General features: G+C 45.9%; 1 protein-coding gene across 1 annotated transcript in view; it reads left to right on the forward strand.

Moving 5' to 3' along the window:
- Positions 1 to 13,529, forward strand: part of LOC144099222 (hepatocyte growth factor receptor-like) — a 78,978-nt gene extending 65,449 nt beyond the window's left edge. The window contains exons 16-23 of the mRNA XM_077632368.1: positions 1,824 to 2,034; positions 7,159 to 7,305; positions 8,364 to 8,447; positions 10,063 to 10,247; positions 11,983 to 12,092; positions 12,172 to 12,334; positions 12,442 to 12,578; positions 12,700 to 13,529. Of these exons, the coding sequence (XP_077488494.1) occupies positions 1,824 to 2,034; positions 7,159 to 7,305; positions 8,364 to 8,447; positions 10,063 to 10,247; positions 11,983 to 12,092; positions 12,172 to 12,334; positions 12,442 to 12,578; positions 12,700 to 12,889 (1,227 nt within the window). The 3' untranslated portion in view covers positions 12,890 to 13,529. The remainder of the gene's footprint in view (positions 1 to 1,823; positions 2,035 to 7,158; positions 7,306 to 8,363; positions 8,448 to 10,062; positions 10,248 to 11,982; positions 12,093 to 12,171; positions 12,335 to 12,441; positions 12,579 to 12,699) is intronic.
- Positions 13,530 to 16,937: the final 3,408 nt, after the last annotated feature.

Below are 16,937 nucleotides of genomic sequence, written 5' to 3' on the forward strand. Positions count from 1 at the left end.
TAATTAACCAATACCCTATTATTCTGGATACTGCACGCACTACCCCCTCTATACGTAAATACAAAATGTTAATTAAAGCAATGCTCATAAATGAGCCTTAAAGATATAAACTTAACGTATACCTATCACTAGTGTATGTTTTGTAAATATTGCTATGGTCGAGTTCTGGTTAATGTATGCTATGTGTGTTTTGTAAAGCCAGTGTTTTGTAAAGATGTCTTAATATATTGTGTAAAAATACTGAAAGTGTGTTCTATTATGTAATGCTCTTCTTGATTTTGTGTAGCCAGTGGTGCCGCCTGTCATCCGGGTGGCGTGGCCTCGTCAGGCAATGTATGCCTTTTGCCACGTCACCCTGGACAACCTCTTCGTTGTCTGAAATAAATTCTGAATGAATGAATGAATGAATTGTCCTTCTCTGACTGAGCACTGAGAAGTTCACGTGAATGCCGCAAGTAACAAATTGGAAAGAAAGCTAAGCTCAGAGCTTGGAAGCAATTAGGGTTCCCGATCGGCATGCACGGGTTCTTAAAATGCTTCTTGAATGGAATGACTGAGATTTTCCGATTCGCAAACCACTAGCCTGCGCCATGTGAGAAGTAAGTACGAGTGGGGAGTGGTGCATGGCGGACATTGCTCAACCACTTCCGCTTACCCTTCGCTTTGAGCTCATGACCGGTAGTCGAGCGTCTGGTCCTTGCCTGTCAAAGTCGATACGTTGCATATTCTTGAGCACCACTTCGCACACCGCCTCTTTAATATTTATTGAAGTTTACTTTGATTAGCCAGGAAGACACCTCTGCGTACTATCAGAAGCCGCATTTATTTTACAGCTGCACATATTGTAACGCCTTAGTAAGAGAACAAGGCAGTACGATGCGGTGACAAATGTTTTAATGCCAGCTTGCCTTTCGCGAGGACTCTACCCCGCACGAATGCCCGATTCGTCATTTTTGGACCGTAACACCACCAGGGCCGGCCCAGTAATTGCTCCACTCAATGGCTGAAAATCAGAGGGATGATGTCACGGTGAATATGATAAAAAAATTCTAGCCTTAATGGACTTGTGGGATGTCGTTTCTACAGAAGGACGAATCCCGACATTAAACGTAACAACTGTTTATTAGCGACGGCAGCGGACGAGCATAGCCACACTACGCTCATCCGAGTAGCGGAAGGAAAACAGCCGCTCTTCCCAGCCGGGCAGCATGTTTTTGTAGCCGCCGTTGGTGACGCAGCGGCGGCGCTGTGCTTTGTCGGGAACGCTGTCCAGCGCGTGGGGCCATGTTACGTTGGGCCGGATAATAGCAAGGTGGAAGCTGCGCGGAAATGTGCGCAGTGTGTCGCCACATCACCCACCATCACTCACATCACCCACTTCACCACCATCCCCAAATTATAACATGGTGGAAAGCCGAATAGCAAGATGACAATGTGATGAAAAAGGCTTTACTCTTGTTGTTGTTGTCCCCTTGGAGAATGACCTGCAAGCAGTCCGTGGGGCGGCACAGCCTACTTGGTCATTTTTTTTTGTGGACCGTAAAGACAGCAGTTTATATCCAGCTGTATTTTTATGGGTATAAAGCAGAAAACTCTTCCGGACAGCGCGGGTTTGCTCCATAAACAACCAGACTCAGCAGGTCTTCCATTTTTTTTGCCTGATTTACATTTACATGCACACCAAGGAAACGCAAGCAAAAGTAGTTTTTCGACTGACAATGGCCTGCTCTGCCTTAATGCAGTCTTTGTCCGAATATACATTTGGTACACCGCATGCAATCTCTGAATACAGTGTGTTTAATCACAACTACCTTGGTCCCCAGAAGACTGCAGAAGGGAAGGAGGATGGAGTCACGGCAGTGCATTCCACTTCAATCATCGCTGCATCTTCAATCACCGTTATCACCACCCTTGTCTTGAGCCTATGGGTTGTCTACCGACGAGGCCGCACCCGAAATTCAAAGCGAACCAGCGGCGATGAGCGTATCGTTCTCATGACCATGGAGCGTGCTGCTCATGGTGAACAGAGCACAAGTAAGTGATAGCACCTGTGAACCTTCTGAACTCATTCGTGAAAGAATTGCACTCTAACACGCGCGATGCCTGGATTTCCCCACTACAGCGATGTATACGTGCTCTTTAATGCTTTGATCTCATCTATACTAAAAAAACAACACAAAGAAGGTTGTCACTAAAGAAACCTTTATGTACTCTTTCTATTATGACACTTGCAAGTACCCACTTGGCAGAAGCTATTACGTAACGTGCACGACGTATACTTAGAATCATCACGTTTTAAGGGGCTAGCCGCGAGCATTTGTTTTTTTGTTATTTCATTTACTAAACATGTTGTCACGAGTTCCAGGTGAGATCATTCAGCAGGGCGCATGGAACTAAGACTTTCTTGCTGTTGTTGTTGTCGTTGTTGTTGCGACTGAAGGAAGAAAGAAAAATAAAGTGCACGAGCCTGTCGACTGACTCGACCTGAGCCAGAATCAGTGTCACGTGCGGACACAGGAGAGCCTAAGATGTGAGACGGATGATCAAAACAGGAAACGCGCGTCGCAACAACCGCGTCCGCAAAAGCGACGATGTCGGCTTCAGTAACAGGTTGCTGCAACGCCCTCGCGTTCTCTGAGTCTTTTATTTGGGGTCAGTTTCTATCAACTTCCTTCAGTTTGCATGCGTCAATAGTAGTGGTCCAGCGGAAGCCAGTCGACAGGCACGTCCACATTCCTCCCCTTATAATAATAATTGTTTCTTTTTTTTGGGGGGGGGGGAGGAAATGGCGCAGTATCTGTCTCATTTATCATTGGACACCTGAACCGCGCCGTAAAGGAAGGGATAAAGGAGGGAGTGAAAGAAGAAAGGAAGGCAGAGGTGCCGCAGTGCAGGGCTCCGGAATAATTTCGACTACCTGGGGATCTTTAACGTGCACTTACATCGCACAGCACACGGGCGCCTTAGCGTTTTGCCTCCATAAAAACGCAGCCGCCGCGGTCGGGTTCGAACCCGGGAACTCCGGATCAGTAGCCAAGACATTCCTCCCCTTCGAGATTAAAATTGAGTTTTGAGGGAAGGAAATTCCGCATTATCTATCTCACGTCTTCGCTGACACCTGAACTGCACCTTATGGGAAGAGATTAAGCGGGAAGTGAGAGAAGAAAGGAACTGGTGCCGCAATTGAGGGCTGCGGAATACGACCTCCGCTTATTCCGGAGCCCTCCATTGCACTTATTCCGGAGCCCTTCACAGCTGCACCTCTTCCTTTCTTTTCTTACTCCCTCCTTTATTCGTTCCCTTACTCTGCGGTTCAGGTGCCTTTCCTTATTTTGCCCGCCGCGGTGGCGCAGTGCTTAGGGCGCCCGCCCAGGTACTGATGCGGAGTTCCCGGATTCGAACCCGACCGCGGCGGCTGCGTTTTTATGGAGGCAAAACGCTAAGGCGCCCGTGTTCTGTGCGATGTCAGTGCACTTTAAAGATCTCCAGGTGGTCGAAATTATTCCGGAGCCCTCCACTACGGCACCTCTTCCTTTCTTCTTTCACGCACTCCTTTATACCTTCCCTTACGGCGCGGTTCAGGTGTCCAACGATATATGAGAGATACTGCGCCATTTCCTCTCACCAAAAAACCAATTATTATTATTATTATTATTATTATTATTATTATTATTATTATTATTATTATTATTATTATTATTAATATTATTATTATTATTATTATTATTATTATTATTATTATTATTATTATTATTATTGTATTTCTTTCTTCCATCTATGCAGCATGTGCACCGTCGGCGTGCAAACGGCCTGAGTGCACCACGATTTCACTTCTCATACAGCCACCTAAAAGGAGTATACTCAAATCCCACAGTAACCTATACCTTTCCACGTGCTTTATTTGCTCCGGTTATATCGACGCATGGAAGGAAGCACGGACAATAATCTGCGAACAAAGAGGCTTTTCGAGAAAGCTCCCGTAAGGTGCTGCTTTTACTGCAGCAAAGGAGAAGCGCCCAGCCGCCACCAGCCAGGGAGAAGACGTGTGTGGGAGGGGTGACGTGCCCAACAGCAAGCGCGTTTCTTTTAAACCAACGCTGATCTCTGACTTAAGCAAGACAAGGTGGCGCTAATATGTTTTCTCGCGCTTTTAAAACCTTTGTAAATAAAGGTGCGGGGGCGGCCATTTTCTGGGATCTACCCTGAGTAAACAAATAGTCATGGGACATGGTCACGGACCTTTAAGCTTGTGCATAACCTCATATCCAATGCCCCGGTAATAAAATTAAGCAAACAAACTCATAAAAACTATATGTTTCTCCTTCGATCACCTCGCCTTAGACACCCCCCTTCCTCACGTGCTGCTCTGATTCGGACGATAGTCATCGATTAGTGGTTTGGAGGGAGGAGCAGCTCTGTTGGGATAAACACAATCGCAGCAGTGGTTTATTATTGCACAATATACAAAAAGGAACGAAAAGATGTTACGAGCCGTGGCAATTGTTATCTAATATGTTATGCACACGAGTTACGACCGGCTATAATGAATAGACAGGGAGAGTGTGGCAAGGCAAATTATATAGGGGAGCGACACCGAGAAAGCGCAGGGGAGAAGAGATGGTAGTCAACACACATCGCGCATTTCTCAATTGGCATTACATTGTCTTATGTGTGTTTTATGGTTTACGATGTAATTACTAGGTGTTTGATTCAATATTTTTTTTATAATTCCCAATATTAGTTAGTTTCGAACTGCTGTCCACTTCTTATTTGATGATTATTGGTGTTTTATCTTGTAGGTGTACCTTCGATTTGACTGCGACTGTCATGTAGTGGTCTTTTGGACATCAGTAAAGCTATCTGAGCAGCTTTTAGTCCACGAGAGCAACAAGCTTCCTTTCTAGAAAAATAAAATTCATTGGCTGATTGGTCGCACGTAACGGAGCCGCAATGAAAGCATCACCGGCATGTCGCTAATTCTCGTCCGGGCTGCTGGCGCGCTTTTGTTTGCTCTCCCACGGTTCATGCTCACTCAGTCCCCAGCGGAACTAACCCATTCACCACAGCACTGCACGCTGAAATTCGTGGTAGTTTACGAGGATTGCGGTCCTTTGTCCCTCTCTCTTTGTGAGAGCCACTGACGCGACTACGTTTTCTTGGGCACGAACTTCTTGGAAACTTCCGACAAGGGGGGGGGGGGGGGGGGGGGCGAGGTTTCTGCCTCACTGAAGGGCCAGTGAAGGCTTGCGGGATGACGTTAGCAAGGCACTAAATGATTGCAGCCTTATACTTGTCTTTTCAGGACAATTTCCTCTGATAAGTGCAGAGAAAGACAAATGATCATGCGGCCAGGCCACCGTGTCTAGTGCGCTCGTAATTCGTGCAAGGCTGGCATTAGGCGAAGGATTTGTTCTGACATCATGTTGCTGTTGCTCCCACTTTTTATTGTTTTATCCAACAAAACAGAAAAATATATCTATCTCTTCAATGGCACATACTTCAACCGAATGCTACTCACCATGAGTGACTGCACTGGAAACGCCACCAGCCATTGCATTTGTATTCTCGATACTAAAAAATCGGAACTCGATTGTTTTCACTGCTGTTACTAAAATTCATTATTGACTAAAACTCCGCATTGACGCGAGGCGAAAAGGAGGCAAACCCCGTAAACTTCCGTTCAATGAACGCGTTTGCGGCAGCATAGAGTGCTAAGCATTCCGGACGCGTCGGACGTTCTACAGTGCGTGAATGTTTTCGGTCACATGATCTTGTTGCACTAGCAGAGACACGCGTGGTGAGATGAAAGCAGACGCACAACTCTGCTCCCGCGGGGTGCACACAAAGGAATTCTGTGCTGTCTAAATGTTGAACGAAACGCGGCACTTCTTCATTTCGAGCATCTGAAGCAGCCGAAGCTCTCCGATATAATGTGCGCAGAGTGAAGATGACAGCACGCTGTTCTCCGGGTTACCGTGAGCTTCAGGGGCTAACCGTAAATACCAATGTGTCGTTGCAGCCGAAAATGTCCCCACTGGTCTCCTGCCGTTAAGTGTGCGGCCAACGCAACAATTCTACATAAATACTACATGCATTATTTCTTTTTTTTCGCATAGAGATTCGCAAGGTGCCCTTTCTTACGAGCTTTGTCTCAGCCGAAAAGGTAACCGGGCTTTCTTGCCTTGTGGCTAGTACATCGAACACAACTGCGAACTTGTACAATATTCAGGCCCAAGAATCTGAGTGAGAAAGAAGGAAAACGTTTATTGAGCTCTAGAGAGTAGAAACTTTTTCGCACCTACATAAAATTACGAAAGTCCACTATTTATTCTATTAAATTTTCTTATCGTTTAGGATTACTAGAAAATCATCTACATATCGGAAAGTTTTCGGCATTTTTCTCTCTACACGAAAGTCTGCTAAGCCCCGGTGTCTTAGGACGCAAATGGCTTAGCGTGTTAGCGGTGCTCGACGCGGTGCACGACGCTGTACAAATACCGTGTTTATAAATACGCCATCGCACTAAGTCACCTCAGTACAACTTCGGTGGGGCTAATGTGCGCATGGTATTCTTAAGGTGAAAAGGTAAGCGCAAACACAAGCGAAGCAAGTAGCACTTGTTCTTGTCTTGTGTTTGCACCCACCTTTTCACTTGAAGAGCACCAAGTCACAGCCGCAGATAGGAGTTTGATGGAAAACAAGTTTATAAAAACGTATAGATTCACACCATTCGATTTGTCAAATTGGACAGCACCAAAAGAAAGTCACACTTCTCGAAACACCGCAAAAGATTCTTGCCCGGCAAAGAAAAAAAAATAAAGGAATACCAGTCCTGCATGCTCTTTCAGAAACTCAGCAGAGCTTTCTGAATCCCTTTAAAAATGTAACATCCATTTTTACGATGCCTGCATCATAAACACCCGCTCCGTCATAAGTGTGAGCAAAGGCCGGTCAAGGTTCGGGAACTTGCGGCCTTTCCCTTGTCAATATTTCACGCAAGTCGTCTAAACGTGCGTTGATTATTTGGGCGAGAAGCTCCTTGCTGCCTTTTCCTCCACTTTCCTGCATGAAAAAGCGGGGAGCCTTTTCATGTCAACTTTGTTTAAGTGTCCGACATTGATGGCATTATTAACATAGAGGCATGATCTTTTCTTTCAGCATGTGCTCAAAGCTCACAAGTCACAGACGTACAACCCCTCATACCCCCTCTGCGTCAACTGGATGAAAGAATTAAGACTACACTCGAAGAGAAACAGCTGCTCATCGATAGAAAAGCTGTTGTACTGGGTTCCGTCATCGGCCATGGTAAGGCTTTTCATGGCTCACTTTGTTGTCAGCATGGGAGTAGGCGTGTGTCTCAAGCTTTGCGGAAGGGTAATTAGCTTTATCAGCCGTGCACTTACGAACCTTGAACACTGTGACTGGCACGTGGACGGGCTATGAAAGAATCATAGGTCAGTGAAGGTTCCGAAATATATGAGGCGTGAGCACATTCTTGAGGTGCAGCTATATACGCCCCGTGCATCGCCTATAGTGATCCCACTGAAAACCGCCTAGTGATCACTTGCGAATGTAGTGTCTCGGCGGCGGCTGCCGCCGTCCATTCACCGCCACGATGATGGCCGAAGGTAATGGCTGCCATTACTTGTTTATTCCACACGCTGTAGCAAACAAAAGCAGGGGTGCACCCTTGCGTAAAAGTAAGCAGGCGCAAGGAATTGGATAAACCTAGACGAATTTCATGCATGTATGTTCCAGCTGCCCGCACCCCACCCTGCCGATCAGTGTGGGACATCGGCATACGGAACTGCGATTTTTGCTGGAGGTGGTTCTAATCCCTCTCGGGGATGAAGATTTTTCTTTCTATCGCTGAATATCGTTGTCATGACGATGATACCGCTCTTCAATTGGCTTCCATCCTGCTGCCATGGGATGAATTAGCGGCGGAGTATGTGTTGGCTAGTCACTTCGCAATTGTCTCCAACCTCCCCTTTCATATGGTTTAATGCATGTTTTGCATTTTCCTATCCTTCTGACGCTGTCACGGTAATGAACAAGTATTGTTTTGAAAGTAACAAGTTAATCTGCTTTACTTGGCTGTCACCTGCCGCTTTGCCGCTTTTCATTGCTTGTAGCACTTTCGATGCTTTATATTTCAATCCCCTCCGAATATTTAGTGCATCCATACCCCGGCCTCTATCATTAGCCGCAGCATCAAACAATACCTGGAGGCGAAAATGGGATTTTTTGACTGGCACTATCTATACACTTGTTTTAAGGTCTTCGAATGTTAAACAATGTTTACACGTGATCGGTTCTTTTTTTCTTACTCAAAAGTGCTTCTTTCTGTTGTTTTTATCTAGGAAACTTTGGTTGTGTCCACGAGGGATACCTACATGTCGGTCCAGGAAGGGATGTAAAGGTTGCAGTCAAGACACTACTCCACAGTGGGTACCTAGAAGCATTGGGAGCACTCTTAAGTTACATATCCGGTAACTCGAGGTAACATGGATAATCGTTATTTACTGTTTGTTTTGTTCGCTAGCTCTTGGTTACTGTGAGAACCTAGCTTGTGGAGAGCCTGTAAAGTATTAAGTTGAAAGAACAATTTACAAAGCTGCGTGTTTTCAACAGCCCATACTAATGTGTAATGCGATGTCACCTTGCCGCTCTCAACAGCCATAGGCGCAATTTGTGCGCGGTGATAGATAAAGCACACACAGTGGGCAGGATACTTAGCTCTATGCCAACCACTGGTGAGATATTCACTTCAATCGCTGTCTGTGCTTATTAGAACTTCTACGCACAACGTACGCACCGTGAGACCGAAATTAAAAGACCAGTACAAGTCAGAGCAGAAGGAAGGACCTTTAATTACGGCTGGAGACGGTGGTAATACAATATTGTGGGCAATTTTCAACGGCGGATAGTTTGTGAGCGCAGTTATTTTCGTATCTCTTTAGACTGTGCAATAACGATAAATATCACTGCAGAAATTTCCTCGGAGCAGTTCCCTCTTCTTTATTGTCTAAAACCTACCTCATTGGTTTTCTATGGCAGCATTATGCACTGGGTGCGAACGCAGGACCAACTACGCATCGGAAGCTTAGACAATTTTCATTAATATGTTCATAACACTATCTTATGATATTCCACAAGTGCCTCACAGTTAAAATTTAAGTAGAAAAGCGGTGGATTTGGCCTGGTAATCTGCCAGATAAGGGTGCAAAAGAGCAAGCCAAACTTGAGTACTATCGATGGCAAAATTTTACTGAACGCTGTTTTCTGAAAATAATTTATGATAGCTGTACCTCGTGACTGAACCACATGCTAATGTTGGCAGCGGATACAGCATGCATGTCTCTTCATGACAAACCCTTTTCAGGCATTTGGGTTACGCGACTGCACCAATTTAAATTTTTTCCGCGCACTCGCGTCCCGTAAGCTATTGCTGCCGACAATACAAGCAACACTTGCTTATACACATATGAACAACGCATTTTTACCGGATATGTGTTGTTCCCGTGCCCAGAAGAAATTTTAGCAAAGCCTTCGTAGAATTCAAAGTGTAAGCAGAGTGATGGTTGTAACGTGACGTGCCAGTTTCGACAGATTTTTTTTTTTGCGGTTCATGACTTCTGCCAAAAAGCAGCTGTTCCGCACAGCTCTTCAGAGTTAAATCCGGAAAGTTTTTACTTCAGTATTTTTGCAGGAGGCCTAGAAAAACTAAGGCAACGCCAGACTTTGATCACAGCAGATTGCACAACCTCATCAGTTCTCTATAAGAAAACTGAAGCGCCTCTCTTTTTTTCATCGTTGTTCATCTGCCAACCTCACTTGGTACATGACCACAAGAGTAGTTCTGCATTGCTTTTCAAGAGCGCTTACTAAAGAACCAACTGTGTGATTTCTTGCATAATTACATTGTTCCTATATGCGCACTGATTCCTACTCAATAGAACCGCTTGGAACGTGATGCAGTGAGGCCAAATAGCACGAATCGCTCAGAAAACCATACATAATGTCGCCTATTCTTACTGATGTTGCAATTTCTATTACCAGATTACACGGCCAGTGAAGCCGACCGCGAGACTTTCCTGAAGGAGGCACTGATCATGAAGGACTTCGACCACCCAAATGTGCTGCAGCTCATTGGTCTCACCGTCGACAAAAAAGCTGGCCTCATGGTCATCACACCCTACATGAGGCACGGCGATCTGCACACCTATCTTCGTGATAAGAGAAAGGTGAGGCTACACTTCTTATCATATTGCTTTGGGTAGGTTAGGGAAAAAAAAAACTGCGACGGAAGCTCGGCGATGTTACGTTGGTACAAGCACAGACATGTAAAGTTTCTTAAATTGATGCGCGTTCTTGCACACACACACTCACGCAGGCATGCGGAAGCCACAGACATGACTGAATAAACGAGGGCAGTCTTCTATTTATTCTGCGGCGTGTCAATTTTTTTCACACTTTTTTTTATCAAGTAGGCACAGCTACACCTCACCTATTACAATGCAAAACGACACCATACGCCAGCTAAAAACCTCCCCAGCTATTATATTTTGCAAACGTCCTTCTCTGTAAAGCTGCGAGAAGAAAAGCATACATATCGCGTATTTCAAGTGTGTTCAGGTGGCGTCTATAAAAATATGTTTAATGAATATTGATTAGCACAATATTAAGGGAGAGGTAAAGGGCTGATAGGTTCCGGCTTGCCGGAGCAAATGATATCAGACAATGTGAGGCATAGTCGAAAAAAAAAGCAAAACATGCCTACCACTACTCTACGAGTTGTGCGTCTCATGTAAAAAGCAAAAGAGGCCTTATTGCTGCTCGACCCTCGGTTCGTGGACGGCGCTGAGGTCCGGGCTAGGTGTAACAAACTGCACTACACCACGTTGTCAAGGCCGGGTGTAGGCATGAAATGCAGTTCAGGAAGGGCGAGATAAATTATAGGATGGCTGACGCATAACGAAAGCCACAGTCAGGCTTCGGACAGATCGCTTGCCCTCTGGAAGCTCCGCCGTCTTCTCCAGCTTGTGTTCTTGAAACCCGTGTTCGAACCCGGCCGCAGCGGCCGCGTTTCGACAGAGGCAAAACTCTAAAGTCGCCAGTGAGCTGTTCGATGTCAGTGCACGTTAAAGACCCTAAGTTGATCTATATTATTCTGAAGCCTTCCGCTACGGCAACATCTTTCTCCTTTCGCTCCTACCTTGTTCCCTTAAATCACGGTTCAGGCCTCCACCGAGAAATAAGACATATATTTCGCCATTTCCCTTCCTCAAAAATCACCAATTCCCTTACAATTCAGCAGCGAGTGCGGTTTTGTTGGCTGTTTTCGCGGCTTGCAGAGCCGTGGCCACCAGCCAGCTAGATAACTTGATCGGCTGCCTGCGCTGTTTCAAAGGCTATACGTGCCGCCACGTTAAGTTTCTTGTCTTTTCACGTTCCAAAGTCAACTACGCAAGCGTTCCTTGCTGTTGTTGCGAGTTTATTTCTCCTTAGAGCTCTTGATCGCCTTCGGCCTCAGCGAAGATATTTTCATGCTAACAAGTGGTAGCAAGTCCGTTAAGTCGGCTTAGTTTGGGTGACTGGGCATACTGTATTAGATATACGTGAAGTTTTACACATCTCAGCGACGGCATCCTCAATGGTGACATCCTTATACTCCTACCAACGTGCACGCGTATATTAGAGCGGCTAGGTATCGCAGGTGCGCTAATTTAAGGATCTCCCGAGTCATCGCCTCTTCTCTTTCCTACCGGAACCTTCTTTTAAGCCTGTAGCTCTGAACATTCGCGAATATGGATGCTCCAGCTCTTTCATGCGGCCACAATATCGCATGTCGCCTCCCGCAGTCTATTTTGTGCTAACAAGAAGATGGCCTGGCAGCGTATACCAATTTTGTTAACCAAGAGGCTAGAGCTCTTGTTGCTTGAATGGTACTCGATATTGCATTCATATTTTCCATTGCAGGATCTAAAGTTGCCAGATCTATTAATTTTCAGCGTACACGTGGCTAAGGGAATGAAATACCTGACTGAAAAGAAGTTGGTGCACAGGGACCTGGCAGCCCGGAACTGCATGTGAGATTTTCCCTGTTCGTTCTCTGTTTGTCTGGTAGCGGGTCACTTACCGCTAGATTGACCGCGGCGACCCTTTCAGGCTGAGCGAAGACCTCGTCGTGCGCGTTGCAGACTTCGGCCTGTCGCGGGCCATATACGAGAAGGAATACTACACCGACAGAAACCCCAAGACACAACTTCCCATTAAGTGGTTGGCACCAGAGAGCCTGGCTAAAAGCATCTACAACCACAAGACGGATGTGGTGAGGACTGCATTAAGCATGGCCTCTACTAAGTGACATAAAAGAGCCTATATAAAATGTCTGGCGCCGATAGTGCTGCAATATGTCCTCGTTCTTCTGCTCTTCAGTGGGCTTACGGCGTGCTGCTGTGGGAGCTGATGACAAAAGGAGCGCCTCCATATCCGCAAGTGGACAACTGGGACATCCTTAGATATCTCGACCAGGGACTCCGAATGCCGAAACCTGAATTCTGTCCAAATGAGCTGTAAGTTGTTTTCGGGCCTTCTGCTTGTCATTCGTACCATCTATTTTGAAAATAACTCGCACACAGTTATTTTTATTCCTGCTACCCCAATTAATGTCTGTATATTTGTTCTCATTCTCAGATACGAAGTTATGCGGCAGTGTTGGCACCACGACCCGGCTCAGCGACCTACCTTTGCCAAGCTAGTCGGCGACATCACCTTCCTCACCACGTGCCTTAAGAGAAAGAAAAGGAACACTATAGTGAGGTTGGACGCTGCCTCTGCCGCCAACTCACGTCGAGAAGCCGCTAGCACCGCCGAGCTGCCCTGAGCAACCACGGAATAAAGTAGAAAGAACTGAGTATGAAACTATTCGGGCGCTTCTTCAGAGGGAAGGCTCCTGGCGCGAAAGAAATTTCCGTCGCGACCTACTCTTTACTCATGTAGTACCCTACCACCACAGCGGCCACGGTTCAGCCCGAGCGGAATGCGGGAGCGCTTTGCAATGCAGTGAGGACACTGTCATGCATGCAGTTGCCATACATCGACTTACCATGCGTCCAGCGATGCCTCTGATCGTGCTTCTGACGTCACGCATTGTGATTTTTTTTCGCGGCACTGTCAACAGCTTTTGAATGGCACTGCCACTAAAGTGGTGGAAGGAAGAAAATTGTTTTTTGAGGAAACGAAACCAGCCGTAACTGCCTCACCTGTCGGTGGACGCCTCAGCCACTCCGTGAGGTAAGAGAGGAAGGTGGGAGCGAAAGAAGGAAGAAAGGAAGTGTTGCTCTAGCGGAAGGCTTCTGAAAAAATCGCACAGCACGGTGGTGGTGGTAGTGGTTTTATTGAAAATAATAGTAAAAAGGAAGGAAAAGATTTTTTCTAGCCCCGGCATCTGCCATCGATACTGAAGCACCTGAGCTGGGGCAGCGGAAATAAAGGATAGAAGGCAGAATGGAGAAATGAAATGAAAGAGGTGAGGGGACAGGAAGAGAGGATAGGGGGAGAAGTAATATGTACAAACTATTTACACAATAAGAAATGTGTCCAGGTTGTGCGCGTGATTAGTTCATTTTAGAGGAATTAAATCACACACGCGCACAGCACTGTGTTGGCTACAACTGGGGTGGGGCGCCCAGTTATTAATCGTTAAAGATGGAACTCGCGGAGCGTTCGGTCACTGCGTGTAATTACCTGACGGAGAACAGACGGGACGTCAAGCCCGTGTGTTCGCACTGCCCTGCGGCCACAATAGCGTCTTGATGGAGTCTCGCACAGCACGGAATGAATTGGTTTTCATGACATGAAAGGCACAGTAACTGTCTCACTTCTCGGTGTACACGAACAACGCCGTGAAGGCAGGTAGATGGGATTGGAAGATGAAAGAGAAAAAGAAGTGCCGAAGTGAAGCGTTCTGCCACAATTTCGACCACCTGGGGATCTTCAACGTGCTCTGACATCGCTCAGCACACGCACGCCGTTTGCGTTTCGCCTTCATACCAAATCACATGACACACCAATGTCACGTGACACAAGTATACAGTCTGAAAACACGAACTATTGGACGAGGTGGTTTTTCATGATGGACGTGGAGCAGTGCTACGGTACACGACCTAAGGAGAGAGAAGAGGGAAGAGTAGAAACGCACACAACGCAGCGCTGAACCAACAACCGGCATTTGTTTGGAGTGCTGCGCATATAAATACCCGTTAGGCAGCCATAAAATGAATGAATGAATGAATGAATGAATGAATGAATGAATGAATGAATGAATGAATGAATGAATGAATGAATGAATGAATGAACGAACGAACGAATGAATGAATGAATGAATGAATGAATGAATGAATGAATGAATGAATGAATGAATGAATGAATGAATGAATGAATGAACCGTAATAAGCCCACTCATGAACCAGGTACCCCGCAGCACAACAAACAAGTCGTACAGTTCAAGAAATGAAATTCTTTTCCCAATAAAGATATCGACGGGGAACTTACACAGCTATCACCTACTTTTTGATCTCTGTGGCCTCCATTATTTCCCGACACAGCTGATCTCTGTTCCTTGCAATAACTAGGCAATTAATGCACTTGCATTCACGACAACGGATATTAAGGTTACGAGAACCTGCATTGTTAACATTGTTGCAATGCTGCTTAAGCCTGTCATTTAGGCCCTGCCCCTGCCCCGTCTGGCCAATATAAAAACTCTTACATCGGAGAGGTATTGAATATGGAAGACTTTTTGACGCTTCAAAAATTTCTGTTCATGCCCAATCGTGCACTCATGGATTGTTTTCCCAGAATTGTTGACGCGCATACACAAACTTGGTAGCTTTTCCGCAGCCAAAAAAAAAAAGAAGTGCTTCCCCGCCGGTCAACTGTTTTTCCAACTTTTTTTCAATTGTGCAAGCTTTTATGAATTTACGGAATGTCCGTCACATGCTTTATACTTTGCCATTCAGGGCGGGACTTGATAGTTGGGAAACATTTCAGTCTTTTCAGCAACACATCGGTCACAGACAAAATTACGTGAAGTGTACAGACACAGACAATTAGTCCGTCCACCTCTTTGCTAAAACACCGTTCAGTTTGATGCACACAGTAATTAGTCGCGGCCCTCCTAACGCACGACATAACAACTCTTCTTTTAACGAGCTTGGAGTGCGAGGAACTGTTGGAGAGCAACGGTTTAATCCCCTAGGCTCGAAAGACCGACACACATTCGGCAGAAAGAAAACTGTAATTACGAAGTCTAGGAATCTGAATATGATTTTAGACGAACATTGCGCGTTAAAACTACAGAAGCGAGAACATCGGATAAAATTTCACGAACTTAAGACACTTCAGAATAACGGCCTGAGGGGCGAGTTGGTGCATGATGAAATGAACACTACCAAATGTTCATTCTATGGAAAAGTGGCATATTTAAACAGTTCCGCTTAAGCATGATACTCATCCATTATCACTTCGAACCCAGCACGTGGAATGAAAAACCGCTACATCAGGTTAACAGACTATGTACTGCAGATTAGACAAACAGATATCTGATCAAAGGAATTAAAAGCGAAAAAAATGGGCCATCTTTTAGCAAAATAAGTGTCAAATAATCGTAGCAACAGTAGAGTCATACAGGAGAAGCAAAAGCAGTCAGAAACAAAAAAAAAACAAAATATAAAAAGTAAAAAAACTAATAACAATCATAGAAAAAGCAGTCAAACATATGAAGCAAAAGCAGTCAGAAAAAGAAAGAAAGAAATTAACAACCTACCTAAACAAACAACAGACGGCCGCTAGAAATGCTAGGGTGAAAACTAGCACAGAAAATGACGTCACAAAAAACTGTCTAGGAAGGTTTTTATGGTTTATGGGGAATTTAACGTCCCAAAGCGACTCAGGCTATGAGGGACGCCGTAGTGAAAGGCTCCGGAAATTTCGACCAACTGGGGTTCTTTTACATGCACTGACATCGCACAGCACACGGGCCTCTAGAATTTCGCCTCCATCGAAATTCGACCGCCGCGGCCGGTATCGAACCCGCGTCTTTCGGGCCGCCAGCCGAGCGCCATAACCACTCAGCCACCGCGGCGGCTGTCAAGGAAGGAAACTTCATTTCTACGGAAGAATACCGAGGCGTCGCTGACACATGTGCTTCCTTTCTTTTTTATCATAAAGGCCTCAAGTATTTCACGCGCCACCTGATCGCGACTCCTGCCTGGAATCCTTATTCCGTTAAGCACCGGCTCACACTTGCAGTCTCTACAATGGCGAGGCAAATTTGACCCGCCTCCGCTTTCTAACGTTTTCTCATGCTCCCGTGCCCTGTCGTTAATGCAGCGACCCGTCTGGCCTATATAGACCATTCCACACGTCAGTGGGATTTCATAAACCACTCCGACAGCAAAGGATACGAATTGCTTGCCGTGCCTCTTTTCGCACAGGGCTTTCTTCTTCTGGCCGATCCGCGAGCATAAACCGCTCAGCTTTTTGGGCGCGGAGAAAACGACAGGAACGTCGAACCGGCCAGCAACCTTCTTCAAACTGTGCGCCACTCGGTATATATAGGGGACCACTTGTGGTCTTCTTGATCCCGGCTTAGCAAGGGATTTTTTCTTCTTGGCTTTAATTTTTTGAAGGAGGGTCTCTGCTACGCTGAAAACGACAGAACACGGGAAGCCAGCCATTTGAAGCCTTTCGATCTGATGGTTGAAGCTAGCTTCAGCCATGTGAGCACAGGACTTAAGCAATGCAGACTCGAGGCAAAGAGAAGCGATAGCCCTTTTTACTGTCTTTGAGTGCGCTGATACGTACGGAAGCAGTTCCTTTTTCGCTCGGGGGAAATACATCCAACACACTCGCCCATCTGAAAAACTTGA

The sequence above is a fragment of the Amblyomma americanum genome, chromosome 7 (genome assembly GCF_052857255.1).
Source record: "Amblyomma americanum isolate KBUSLIRL-KWMA chromosome 7, ASM5285725v1, whole genome shotgun sequence".
Taxonomy (NCBI): Eukaryota; Metazoa; Arthropoda; class Arachnida; order Ixodida; family Ixodidae; genus Amblyomma; species Amblyomma americanum.